The sequence below is a fragment of the Maylandia zebra genome, linkage group LG23, assembly GCF_041146795.1.
Source record: "Maylandia zebra isolate NMK-2024a linkage group LG23, Mzebra_GT3a, whole genome shotgun sequence".
NCBI lineage: Eukaryota > Metazoa > Chordata > Actinopteri > Cichliformes > Cichlidae > Maylandia > Maylandia zebra.
In genome coordinates, this window is record NC_135188.1 from 8,487,744 (window position 1) to 8,501,773 (window position 14,030).

The 14,030-nt window shown below is 40.7% G+C and overlaps 1 protein-coding gene across 2 annotated transcripts in view; it reads left to right on the plus strand.

Moving 5' to 3' along the window:
- Positions 1-1,264: 1,264 nt before the first annotated feature.
- The window catches only part of LOC101482542 (capping protein, Arp2/3 and myosin-I linker protein 3), a 35,715-nt gene continuing 22,949 nt past the window's right edge, over positions 1,265-14,030 (plus strand). The window contains exons 1-13 of one of the 2 annotated variants that reach the window (XM_012920710.3): positions 1,265-1,332; positions 1,438-1,775; positions 4,452-4,546; positions 7,322-7,372; positions 7,462-7,521; positions 9,531-9,652; positions 9,810-9,904; positions 10,211-10,281; positions 10,397-10,470; positions 10,548-10,623; positions 10,708-10,796; positions 13,531-13,625; positions 13,935-14,021. In XM_012920710.3, coding sequence (XP_012776164.3) covers positions 1,718-1,775; positions 4,452-4,546; positions 7,322-7,372; positions 7,462-7,521; positions 9,531-9,652; positions 9,810-9,904; positions 10,211-10,281; positions 10,397-10,470; positions 10,548-10,623; positions 10,708-10,796; positions 13,531-13,625; positions 13,935-14,021 — 973 coding nt within the window. In that variant the 5' untranslated portion in view covers positions 1,265-1,332; positions 1,438-1,717. The remainder of the gene's footprint in view (positions 1,333-1,437; positions 1,776-4,451; positions 4,547-7,321; positions 7,373-7,461; positions 7,522-9,530; positions 9,653-9,809; positions 9,905-10,210; positions 10,282-10,396; positions 10,471-10,547; positions 10,624-10,707; positions 10,797-13,530; positions 13,626-13,934; positions 14,022-14,030) is intronic. The other variant, XM_012920709.3, reaches the window with a different exon arrangement.

The window sequence follows — 14,030 nt, forward strand, 5'->3', positions numbered from 1 at the left end:
AGCTTAATTTTCCCTTTCTTCTTTTTTATCTTCTGTTGTTGTGGTCTGACCTTACAAACTTGCTGCAGAGGTGAAAGTATTTCTAATTTCTTCCCCTTCTTTGATCTGTGTTAAATCATGGTGTGGCTTTTTTGGGCCTCCTGCCAATGCTAAAATCCTGCATTTTCACATTTTTATTTACTCATTCAGGTTATTTTTTGTTATCTTTTGTTTGCTCTATTTATAGCCTCCCTTTCGGTCTACTGCTTACGGCTGTGGATGCTCATTTTCCCTTTTGGTGAACATTTATTTATAGTCCCTGTAATCCAGTCAGTTACAGTGCGATAAAGTTTAGTAAATTGATTGAGGAAATCTCAATCCCCCAGTCTGCAAGTTTATAGTCAGCCCACGGCACAGACCAGAACATTGGTTCGGGATGAAATATCTCAACAAATACGAGATTGTTGTGGATATCCACAGAGCCCACAGGATGAATCATAATAACTTTGGTTTGGTTTGGTTAATGAATTTGGATCCCTAGAGTTTTAGATCGTACCTGTTATGCCATTGCTTATTTTCTGCCATATTCATATTGTTACCGTGGTGCTCATATTAAACACCTTTCATTTTTCAAATAATGAGATCAGTGTATGTGCAAGTAAAACATGTGAGCCAAAAGCTCAGGCTTCAGACTGCTTTGAATGTGCAGTTACTAGCAGTCTTCAACAACAATGATTGTCCCTAACATGCATCTCAGGGACACATCTGGCTATAACCCAGCTACTGTTCAACCCAGACAATCAAAGTGAGGGTGGCCTTAAAGGGAGGATGGCTTGTCTCAGTAAGTGAATGAACTAGGGCGGCTGCACCGAGGCCCAGGCAATGTAAAACACTTTAAACTGCAGCTCATGCACTGTCTAAAGAATAAAAACGTAAATAGACATAAGACTACTGCCACTTGGAGGTTAGTCCTGTGGAACATTTGCAGAGCTATTCCATTCATACTTCCTGAATGGTGATTGACTCTAATAATTTCATGAATTTCATGATTTTCACCTGAAATGCCTCGAGCTCTCAGACCTAGACTCAGCTTGACCCCTTCAGAATAAATTGTGATAATTTCAGAGACCTCAAGATTTCCATATGGAATCACGTTTTTACCATTTACTGACTTTCCCATCAACTGCAACTGTCCAGTTCGGAAACGTAAGTTAACTGAAGAATAGCTCTACCTGGATGAATCTGATAAGCAATGTTCACTGTTTAGAATCGCTGACAAGCTCCACCTACACCCATCCCGTTTCCTGCCTCTTCTGTGGAGTCCCAGGGACAACCAACCGTGACACCCGCAGGGTAAATCTTTTCTTGTTTTTTTAAGTGGCAATCTCTATTTTGGGTGTAACATTTGTTTCTGCTGCTTTGCATCTTCTGATTTCTAACTTGGGCGTGCTCTCACAGGTAGCCTAACCACAGCCTCATTATCCCAGAGTGATCCCCGCCTCCTCCTCCTCAACATCATCACTCCCTCCACCTCCCGTCTCTCCCACCATCCAGCCTCCCGACATCCAAACGGTTTCTTCCAGGAAGCGCGTCGGGCAGTCGGGTGCTCTGCTGGAATGCCTGGGAGAGAGAGCATTCTTTCTGTCCATTTCTAAGAGAGAGAGGGAGAGGGAGGCATTGGGGAGGAGGTGGAGGAGAGGAAGAGGAGGAGGGGTGGCGATAGGAGAGAGGAACAGACATGGCTTCTAAAGAGATCACTGCCTCTGGTTTCGTGAGTGTGAGCAAGGATATCACAGGTGGGTAAAGACCGCCGCTTGGTTATTTTGCTCCCGGTCTTGTGTCGGTGTGCTCGCGGTCGCCCCGGGCGCGTGTGTGGTCAGGCTCCTGATGCTTTTTTCTCCGCGCGGCTGTCGGAGGCTGCGACCGTACAGACGCATTGGATGCTTGTCATGAGCTACACCTTTGCAATCAGTCCCGAACCTTGCCGGGGCGGCTTTTTTCTTTCTTCTTCTTTCCCCGCGCATGTGAATTAGTTAATCTTCAAATTAATTATTTACAGTGCAGGGAAATTAGCTTTAAGCCTGCCCTCTCTGGGTGGATCAGGTAATAAAAAAACCCCAGCCCTAGGCCAAAGAGGGAAAGGGGCGTTGTGGAAAATAATGGTGTGTACTCGTGGGGTCTGGTACCGTCTTGTTCCCTGCACGTTTCTTTTTCTTTTTAAAAAAAAAAAACCAAGACACCCATTTCACAGTGAGATTTCCCCCTCTCTAACCCTCAACTCTTGAGTATTTCATCTTTGTTTTTCTGCAGCCTAACCAGCCAGAGCGCTGCTGCTGATTGCACGCGTGCGTGCGTGTGTACGCGTGCGTGGGAAAGTGAAGCGAGGGGCACTGATACAGGCAGATGTTCACCGTATCTTGCCAACAAAAATGCATGAGCTATACAAACTCAACAGCGCGACAGAATGCACAAATATTTACTCCCCTTTTCTCAAACAGCAACAGCTTACATATGTCAAAGTCACAGCAATGCCTCGATTTCAATATCATACACGCGCGCAAAAGCACTGACACATGCACCAGCAGCACACATGCTCAGGGTAGCAGGGACTCTGCTGCTGTGTTAATTACTCCTAATGGCTCTATTAGGCTCACTGTGATGATTAATCCAGTGGAATCCCTGCCTCTTCATTCAGCCACCTGCCGGGCGGCTGCACCACCTCATCCCGCCTTTCCTGCACTGATTGACAGGTGGAGAACCTGGTGGTCTGCCTGCATGCACTAGGTCACTGGAAAGAGCCTTCCTAACAGCTGGATTGACTTAAATTATCAGGTCTCAATTCTTGGTTCGCATAGCTCTTATTAATATGGTGCAGAATGCACTAAAAGTGTCAAAAATTAGTCCTCTTGTTCCAGGAAGGATCCTATAAGTGTCATCATGTTATCTGATTATTAATTGTCCATGCAAAAAGGTATGAGCGTCATTTACGTGTTGTGTCTGGTTAGGGTGATGATACTTAAATGATTTATTTAGGAAAATGTAGCTTCATCACAGGTCATTCATATAAGAGTTGAGATGCAGTAAAGTTAAAAGTGCTGTATTTTTGCTGAAATTTGATAGATTAGAAGTGTAATGGGACATTAAATCCAAATATTCGAGTAAAGTATGTACATAATCTGACCAAATGTACATAACTGCAATGGAACCTGTTCCCCTTAAGACTTATGAGCACCTAAAAATAGAAATAGGAAAGAATTGTTTGCCAGGGAAAGAATTGTTTGCATCACTGTCCATTGTGACTGTATCAACTCCACTGCCCAATCCCAACAACCCAGCCTCTGTATCGATTTCCTCATAAACTTGTCAGTTGGAAGCTCTGGAGCTAGAATAATTGAGATGCTGAATCATGTAATTTCTGCTAGCGACTGTATGTGTCTGCGATAGTGTGTCAGTGCTATGTGTTCCCAAACTGTGAGTAAGATGCTTCTTTTGGCGCATCACGGACATTATGTGCTGTATATACAAGTCAGGGGTCACAACACCGACAGTGACACTGTTTGACAGGAACAGTTCTCAGTGAATCATAGACACTGATGCTCAAATGTGTTATATTGCTCCTGTGAGTAAGAAAATAACACTGAAGCATATTGTGACTACCTCAAAGGAAATACCTCGGAGGCAAAACATTGTTATGTATCACAGTCATTCAGTAATTAATCCACGAAATCGTGTAACTTCCCACTGAGTGCCTTTGTGCTTTGGAGCACAACCTAAAACCCTGTCAATCGTTCTGCTTCAGTGTTACGTGCAGATTATATGATTTTGCATATAAGAGGTTTGTTTCTCACGTATAATCATGATCCTGTCATCGCGGTTATTTTTATCATCTAAAATGCCACGACAGGTCAGCGTACATTGCAAGTCTGACACATCCCTCAGCTAATGTTGAGCTGGGATATTTGTACAGTAATCTGAAGTTAAAGGATCCTTCCTTATTGTTTGCATGTTGTTTTTTTGTGTTCCATTTAATTTTGAATTTCTGCCACACTACTCCTTATTACTTTTGGTTTCTGAATGTGATTTTTTACTGTATCCCTTTAGGCAATGTTAACTTTGCAAAAATCAATGTTTAGAGACAAGAGGTCCTGCAAATAATCCTGCACAGTGAACATTATGTCTCATTTTATGTCCTTCAAAATGATATTATTGTTGTAGGATTTTGCTTTGCCTGTATTTTAGTATTACTGTACAATATTAACAGACAAAAAAAATAAATGTAGAGAATATTTTTGAGGTCTCTGCAAATTTGGAAGAGTGAAAAAGGATTCACAAATCTAAGACACAACAGCTTGCAAACTGTTCTTTTTATATGAAAAACTATCAAATTTGCACAAATGGTTGTTTGCTCCTTTCGGAGACTGAAACAGAGAGAGAGATTATGTTGTAACATATGTTAATGTTGTCATCCACAGAAAGCATCAGGAAGATTATCGATAAATCATCTATAAAGTTTGTTCGTGGCATTAAGCTTGACACTAAAAATGGCAAAACAGAGGACAAAATTCTGGTAAGTTGCTGCTTTCTGTTTCCTCACTGCCGACTTGGCTGGTTTAATGGGTTCTGTCTTAGCACTGGTCTGCTGATGTAGAAGAAAAAGAATGCCATAAGCCTGCTACATAAGCAGCCTGAGACATGCATCATGTATGTACTGTCTTTGATGTTTACTTCCCCTGCAGTGTTAATGGATCTCTGTCACAATGTTGATTTCTGTGACAGCAGAAGCAAGAGATCCTCATTATTTAACAGCGACAGTAAACATCTTGCTTCTTTGGTCACTTGCTAACTGCATTACGGCTGCTCCCCCTTTTCTGTGACTGCTGTTGGCGGCTTGGCAGGATGAATATTGGATAGACAGGATCTGCGAGAGTGGCTATGGATCCCTCTGTGCCTGTGGAGGCAGTGGGGGGCCGAACAGCTCACAGCCTTTGATTCTGGGGTGCTTTCATCAGAGAATATAGGACAGAGATATGAAATTTGTATTTGACTGTGCAAAACTCAGCCAGCTATCTGAATAGAATCTGGGGCAATCAGCTTGTACACGGCAGACAGGAAATCCAACTGGACCCTGTATGAATGCCAGTGTTAGCAAATGTGTAACACTTCCACTGTGTTTGCAGAAAAGGACACAACTCATGCATGGGTAACACACACTGCAGAACAGGTATAATTGATTGAGTGCACCATTAAGTGCAGCAAGGCAACCGTACATCTTTATAAGCATAATATAAAACAAATCCTTGTCTAACTAGTGTAGTTTTTATACTGTTTCGACACACTGGTTATTTCTGCCGCCCCTTCTACAATTCCCCCAGTGAGTGAATGAGCTTTTAAAAAAGGTCCATTTTTGCCTCGGCAGTGCAGAATTCCACTCATTGGATGCTGTAATGATTCATCGTGTGGTGAGGATGGGCAGTTAGGAGAGTTTCTGCATGTACAGCCTTTGATATTCAGACACTTTGATATGTCTATCTGCCAGAAACAATCCAATCCATGTCTCATTTACCGCTTCCTCTTAAAAGCTGAACTGGAACGCGAGGGCTCTCTCTCCTGCTGGGTGCACATAGAAAACGGAAAAATAGATTGGAGGTTGATCAAATGCACCCGGGTTAGCATTTGGCAGGAGAGAGGAGAGTTTAATTGTGTTAAGTTTTTGTTTTCCTGTTTCACTGGAAGTTCAGGGTCGGAAGTAAGCAGTTGAAAGCTTGCTTGAGGTTGTGATTGGTGGTTTTGCTTTGTCACTATGGTTTACATGAATTTATCTGCAGAGGCCTCACCCAAACTGTCAAACAAAACAGAATTTGAATATCTGTTATCTAGCTGCATAATTAACCCACAATATGTGTGCTGTGTGTCTGGTCTCCCTTTGAAGTGGAATACTCGATAAGTGTCTCTCTCTCCTGCTGCATCAGCATGATTTACTTCTGTTTACTTGCATGCACTCTCTTAACTACCACCCGTAACCCAGACTCATCACCGTAATGCGATACAATCTGGTCCTTCTAATCAACTCCTTCAGACAGTCTTTGAAGTGAAGCGCAGATCTTCACCTCTCTCTTACACTCTCTCCATCTCACATGCACATTTTGAATTTTGAATGATTTCTTTTTCGACACCTCACTTGCTGTGTGGGTGTAAGAGGCTGTCAATGTGTGCTTCAGACAGGCCTGTGTCAAGCTCCCTTCTCCAAAAAATAACAGTAGAATGAGAGAGCTGTAATTTAATTACTTATTTCATTGGGGAGAGACACATGGGCATGGGGTGGGCGGAGGGGGGAGACTTTGTCCTCGGGGAGTGTTTTAGCAGGCCCATCAGAGAGAATGGAGTAAATGATTGGAAGCGACGGAGCAGAAGAGGAGAAGAAAAAGAGCAGAGGGCAGTACTTAGGGGCTGGTGGAGAGCTGCAAAATGCCAAAGAATCACTATTCTTTGTTTGCCTTGATGGATCGAGACACTGACTTTTTTCTTCTTCTTTTTATAGAGTGTGTGTTTGCAAGAAAAACAAAAAGAAAGAAACTGTTTCTCAAGAAGAAGAATCAGGGGCAGAATCAGATTTACTCAAAAGCTGCATGACACAAATGTCTCCAAGCCAAAAATAAGTGGGTGCACGCACACAAATGGTGCGTGTGCTCCTTCAGATGGAGATGCACAAACAGGCTCTGAGTTTGCTTTCAAATTTCCAGTCACGTCCAAACTCCCATCAAGTTTGCATTGAACTAAAAATGATCCAACACGCCTCTGACCGCAGATACCAAATTAGCAAAGATGGCAAAGCAAAAAAGCTAATTTGATGTCCTGACCCACCATGACCCGCATTTCTGTGTTTAGAACAGATCCTATGATGCGAACGGTAGAGAAGACATCTATTAGCCCTGAAATTTGGCGGTTCTCATATTAAAGACCTGGAGCGATGCTAAATGACCAGAAGAGATTGCTCGCTGGGCCCAGAGGCGCACTGCGTGTCTCGAACTAAATGTATGAGCCACTGTCATGTTTACCCACAGCAGAAGTAATAGAATGATAATGAAATTACGTTTTATGTTTGTGTCATTGTGATTAAAACATTGCAGCATGTCACCATTTCTCAGACTTGAAGATGTTAATCTGTTAATGCTTGACGTTATCGCTGACACAGATAGCAATTTGCTGGATCAGTAGATGAATAGACCCTCTCATCATTACCATGGAAACTCCTGGGACTGTTTTCTCCCTGGGGAGTATGACTGTGCAGTGAACTTTTCAAGAGTCTTCATTCAATTTGCTTTATTTCCTTTTTTTTTCCCAGGTGCTCACAACATGGCGTCTCTATTTCCTGGCGCCAAAGATTCCCACAAAGGTACTTTCTGCCACCCTCTCAAGTTAATGTGCAGTGTGAGGCTTTTAGATTCGTGCCAGCTGAAATGTCAACTATGTCTCTGACAACAGGTAGAAACCACATTCAACTTCTTGGAGATTCGAGCTTTGAATTCTCAACCTGAACATCAGGTGAATTTTTACATTAACTCTGTATGCACTCCTCTCCACTGCAACAACAAAGTTGTCTGTGCAGTTGTATAATGGTGTAGTTACATCACTATGGCCTTCAAGGCAGGATAAAAGCATTTTAGACATTTATTAAAACAGCCACTGTGACAGTAAGAGCTCTCTTATTAACTTATTCTCTTCTACTGTTGATGTAATGCCAACAAGGAAAAACTTACTGCAAGAATTTTTAATTATTTTTCCCAGTTTTTATTTAAGCCTTTGCTTGTGAGATTAAAAGGCTTTTTTTCTCCTACAGGAAATTAATAACCTGTAACCAGAAAATTATTGTCAGGTCTGCTTTTTTTCTTCTAAGTTCTTCCACTACCTTGCTTTGCAGGCAGGTCCCTGGACCTAGATTTTAGCTCCACTCAGGAGACATTGAAGGATATAAAAGCATTTTTGTTACACAGCAAGGACTGCAGACTGTTTCACAGTGTGGAAAGTGTGTTGTTATTTCTAGGGATAAGGTATTAAAGCTTGCAGTATTGGAGATCCTGGATGGCCCCCCGGTTTATTTTATGTCAGGCCTCAGAGAAAAGTGTCTCCCCTCTTTCAACTCTCACAAGGACCAGTGCCACAACAGATTCAATTCATAGATATCAATCTAGGGACTCTAATAGCCATGGTCAGAATGACACCTGGTTAGGAGCAAGGAAGGAGGTGGAGTGAAGTCATCAGGAACTAATGTAAACAACTCTTTGCTAGGCTCAGGTTCAATCAGCTGCTAACTAACATAGAACTGAGTCAACAACAGTCAACAACAGGGAGAGAAAAAATACACTGATGCTCAGTTTGAATAATCAAGCATAACTTTAGTTTAGGCAAGTAAGCTTAGCTGTAATCTCAGCAGATCAGCTGATCTCATTGCCAGCTCATATCAACGGAGATGAGATCGGCTGAGATGATACCCCTCTATGTATCCAATTAGCTACCCAAGCTTCTTTGGCTGGCCCACAGTTGTTGCTCTGCAAGCTGCTTTATAGCCCAGCTCCATGTTTTTTTTTTTTTGGACTAATTTAACGAATATCAAACCCGCTCTGTTCTGTGGTGGACTCTTGCTACTGGTCTCTTTGTCTTATCTATGTATGCGAATGGAAGGTCTGGTAGCTCTATGGCACCAAACATAAATGACTGCAGATGGAAATAGTCTTCTTTTGACTGTATTGTAGTGGCCTTAACTAAAATGCAAATTGCCACCCAGTTAATATCAGTTTTTTACACTGAATTCTTGACAATGGGACCAGAATCATGTCCGTACGTTGTCCAAATTCGTGCCACATGCAGCACACAACAGAAGATTTTCCAATTCAGGCCTATTTTCACTACTACAGGTATTTTCTGTAGTAAGGTTGCAATGACTTCTACTTACTGTTCTCACATTGGTTCAATTTTTACATTATGCAGACTATATACTTGGTAGCTGGCAGGGCAAAATCCAGTCTGACTGATTCAGACATTTGCTTTCTCACATGTGTAGAAAAGTTTAGAGATGCAGTGGGTGTGTGAAAACAGCTGTGGAGAAAAACAAGGAAGATCTTTCAATCTAGACCTCAGGGGCTCTTAAAGGTTCAGCTCATAGAAATCTCCGGGTCAGTGGCTGTTGTGGAAAAGAGCTACAGCATAACAGAGATTAAGGTCCAGTATAAGTTATCAAGGTAAACCTGGCTATGTGCTTATGTAAGGGATAAATCTTTCCTATCATAGTCAAGTACCTGATATAGCTCTGATATACTTGCATTTATACTTGCAGTTGTTTGCTCCTTCACTTTAGTGTTTATTATAACAGACAGATAATCTACGAAGTTGTGTCATCATTCCATTTAACTAGTCCAGTGGTTTCATATATAATTCATATAGTTTAATTGCAAGTAATTAAAAAATAGATACATTAATTTGTTTAATAAATGAAATTTAAGATTCAACTGCCACGATATTTTTCAGTCTTTTACGGATATTTTTCTTATGCGCAGGTTGTTATCGACACTGACAAGTCCAGTTACTCCCTGAGGTTTGAGTCACGGGAACACCTCAATCATGTGGTCAGCCATATAAATTTCGCTCTGTCTCGAATATTCAACAACTCCATTTTTGCGTAAGTGTCGGTGCCTCTCAAGATAAAATGAGAATAAATAGTCACGTCTGTGCAGTGGTGAAAAATTGGAAAGTTTAAAGAAGGATGACCTTTATTTGCGCAATTATCAAAAGATAAATGATTCCTTACAGTATCTGTGTTTCTTTTATGTTTGCAGCCCTTCCATCTGTCATTCAGACAGTGACCTTTCGGAGGGCAGCAGGAAGTATTCACCCAGCTCCGAGACTTCAGTGGAGACACAGAGGGCCTGCGGTAAAAGAGACGTTATCATCAAACATGGGAATTTGCACGCATGCATACACAGGCAGTCACACACAGATATGAGCATGTGTACACCACTTGGCAGACTCAAGAGGAAGTTGGCACACGTACTTTACAAATGCTCTCCCAGATGTTCTTTTTAGTGCTGTCACACATATAAAAGATTGATAATTTGGACAAATGTTTCTGTGTGCATTTTCCTCCCTTTTTTGCCATTTACTGCTGAAGGAAGCAGCTGTTCTCATCAACTCTTTTTTTCCCCCTCTTCTGTTTGTTCCTCCCCCTTTCCTTTCTCAGGAGGCTTCTCAGAGACTTACGCTGCTCTGTGCGACTATAATGGCATCAGCTGCAAGGAGGAAGTGCAGTGGGTAAGAGCTGTGGGGCTGTGCCTGTGTTACTGTGAGTGTGTTTGAATGTTACATATATATGACTGTGCACAATATGAGGGGGGTGTCATGCACTCATTGATAATGTTTCTCCTAGGATGTGGACACCATCTATCACTCTCAGGACAACAGGGAGTTTAACTTGCTGGACTTCAGCCACCTGGAGAGCAGGTCAGGAACGAATGGCGGTTGGGCAATATTGCAGCCAAATTACAGTTCCTCATTTATCCAGTTTTTCCCTTTTACAGAGATTTGGCTGTCATTGTTGCATCAATGGCTTACAACACCTGGTTCACTAAACTGTACTGCAAAGACCTGCGCATTGTAAGTATAAACTTGTGTGCTACACCTTACAGTATTCCTGAAGGGTCACCGACCAAGGTTTTAAATATGTCTTTCATGCATCAGGGCTCAGAGGTCACTGAGCAGGTCCTGCACACAGTCAGCAAATCCTCCAGCCTTGAAGAGATCACTCTGGAGAATGCTGGGTTAAAATCGTGAGTAGCAGTCTTCATTTACTTTTTGTGCTTTGACTATTATAGAAACTCTGATTCCTGAAATGGGCATTAATTTTATCCTGCCTTGATTTTTTTTTTAATGCAAATGACAACATTTACCAAACGGTTTTAAGTGTATTTTGTGAACCTTAGTGGTGTTTGTCTTTTAATGATTGACCCATGCTAAGAACTTGGTCAGAATACCTGAGAATGCTGCTTCTATGAGTCAATTGTTGGCCTTATTTTGATTAACTTGTATGTCCTTGAACAAGGCTAAATCTCTGTACTACTGAATTATATATTATATATGTATTGTATGCGTAAGTGCTTGTCTGTGAATGTAGTGTAAGTTCATAGAGTTTTAGTTCATAGTGACACCACAGTGTTTGTCAGTTGTTTCAATCGCTTCATTGAATGACATCAAATATCTTTGTGTTTTATGCTGTTAAGCTGTGTTCATGCTTTGGTGAAGAAGTGTCTCGCTACAAATACAATGAGGGCCAAAAGTTGTTGGATTTTATAGAATTTTTGCCTCTAAATTTCAGACTTTTAGTTTTGATTTAAGTGGTTTTATAAACCTTTTCTTTAACAGTTTAGGAATTGTGTTTTTATACAGAATCTCCCATTTTCAGAGGCTCAAAAATAATTTGACCATTGGCTGACAAGCAGTTTCCTAAGCAGGTGAGGTATGTTCCCTCATTACTGTATGACAAATTAGCCAGGTAAAAGAAGATGCAAGGATGAGGAGTTGGACTTGTTTTGGTAGCTGTTCACTGGAATTCTTTATGTGAGTTTGGCGCAGATGCCAATGCAAATAAGGAAGACGATCACATATAGAAAAAACTTTGAATGGTCAAATGAACAATATACTGGATCTTTTAAACGAATGAGCATCAAAAAGCCGACAAGACTATAGAAGACAACTAAAACAGATGATTTTAGAAGCGCCTTGACTACATTCTTGAGACATCATCATGAATAGAAACACAGAGGAGTCACAACAAGGTGCAAACCACTGGTTACATTCAAGAACAACAAGGTCAGATTAGATTTTGTGAGAAAACTTCTCATCCTGCACAGTTCTGGAAAAATACTAGTTGGTTTATTGAAAACAAGATGAACTTGTACCAGAATGATGGAAAGACAAAGTATGGAAAAAGACAGAAACTGCTCATGATCTGAAGCATACCACATCATCTGTCAAACATGGTGGACGCAATGTTTTGGCGTGGTCATGTATAGATGCCAGTGGATCCGGGTCACAAGTGTTTATTGATAGTGTGACTGCTGATAAAAGTAGCAGGATGAATTCTGAAGGACCAAGTCAGTCACTTCATCTTAACCTAATGGACCATTCCTTTAAAGTAACGGAAGACAAACCTGAATGCAGAGAGAACCACAAACAATCAATGACTGAAATCTGGTTGCAGTAAAGGCCTGGCTGAGAATCTAAAGGGAAGAAAGGCAGCATTTGGTGATATCCACAGGTTCTAGACTTCAGACAGTCACTGGCTGTGAATTTCTATCCAAGTATTAAAAATAATCCTTGTATTTAAAATTGTTAGTTTTTCCAATTAATTTTGAGCCTCTGAAAATGAGCTACTATGTATAAAAATGGATGTATTTCCTAAATAATGCAGTACTGAGTTTTAAAAACGTCTTTAATTAAAGCTGAAAGTTTGCAATTTAATCACATTTTGAATGTTTGACTTAAAATTCATTCATTACAAAAAAAAAAAAAAAAAAAAAAAAAAAAATATATATATATATATATATATATATATATATATATAACTGCAAAATATGAGCTTGCCTGAAGCTCTGCAGCGATTTATTTAAGAATCAGCTATGGTATGCTTTTATGTTTCCTCTCAAACACAGAAGCTCAGAGAACATGTCAACAAGTAACTAGAGCAAAGATGTCAAACTCATTTTACACTGTGGGACACATACCAGCCCACTTTGATCTTAGGTGGGTTGGATCAGTGAAACTCCTGCTTCCATCAGTGCAAAGTTTGACTACACATTTAACAGATGGCACTTCTTTTTCTACATGATAGAGAAATATTGATCTAATAAATGAAATAAATTTGCCAGGAATGACAGTTTGAGCTTAAATTGTAAGAAATAAATATGTAAAATTACAGACAAAGTTCTGGTAGCTTAAATCCCAGACGGTCCTGTAATGAAACAACAGAAACATTTTGTTAATTCACATAAAATGTCCTTTTAAAAAAATGCGAGCATATTGTAAAAAATGACATTTCCATAGTAGATGAGTTTTCTCTCATGTCATTGTTTATCTTTTCTATCTTTATCTATAACTTATTTACTCTAGTGTAGTAAGAATGGTTGTAAGGGACATCTTTGTCAGTAGCCAAAGCTGCAAAACCTTTGAAAATACAGCTAAAAGTTCAAAATTAATGCCCTCCTTCACATTTTTCAAAACTATCCAGTGGGCCAGATAGGAGTCTTTGCCAGGCCGGTTCCAGCCCATGGGCCCTATGTTTGACACCCCTGAACTGCAGCAAAACTATGAAAACTGTGTTTCTGGCCACACGTGGCTGTTGTAACTATGTCACTTGTAGTGGCAATGCAGCAAAAGTCACACAAAAAGCACATCAGTACATCATGATGGGCACTCAACATTTATAAACCAAGAGATTTATAATGAACCTGATACTTCAACTGCAGTTGCAGCTCTCTGTAGGTAACTGCACACCCACTTTTGCAGTGACTTCCCACAGAAGATGTCAGTAGCTCTTTCAGAGAACCCTGCATCTGTCATCCATTCCCTCAACTTGGCGCACAACTCACTGGATAACCAAGGTATCGTAAATTATCTCCCTTTTTTGTTTTTCTAATTGAATCTTTGGGTCTGGAGAAAAACTCAAGCTTGTGTTTGATGTGATGAAGAAAGACAGTTCTATTTTCACTGGCTCTCATTGTTCTATATCTAAATATTACCCGAAAGGGTCTGTTGAGTCCAATAGTAAAAGAAAATAGTGGCTCATTTTGGCTTATCTGGTCCCTGATCCGTTAACTCAGAAGCAGGTACATCTGTTACAGTGAAAATTACTTTCAAGTGACAAGAAATTCTGCGACTCACTTTTTATATCTGCTGTGTTCATGCTGCAGGTGTGTCCAACTTAATCCAGCAAGTGTGTCGCCTCAGCAAGGGGCTTCGTCTCCTCAACCTCTCCAAGACCTCACTCACCTCCAAAGGTTAGGAGT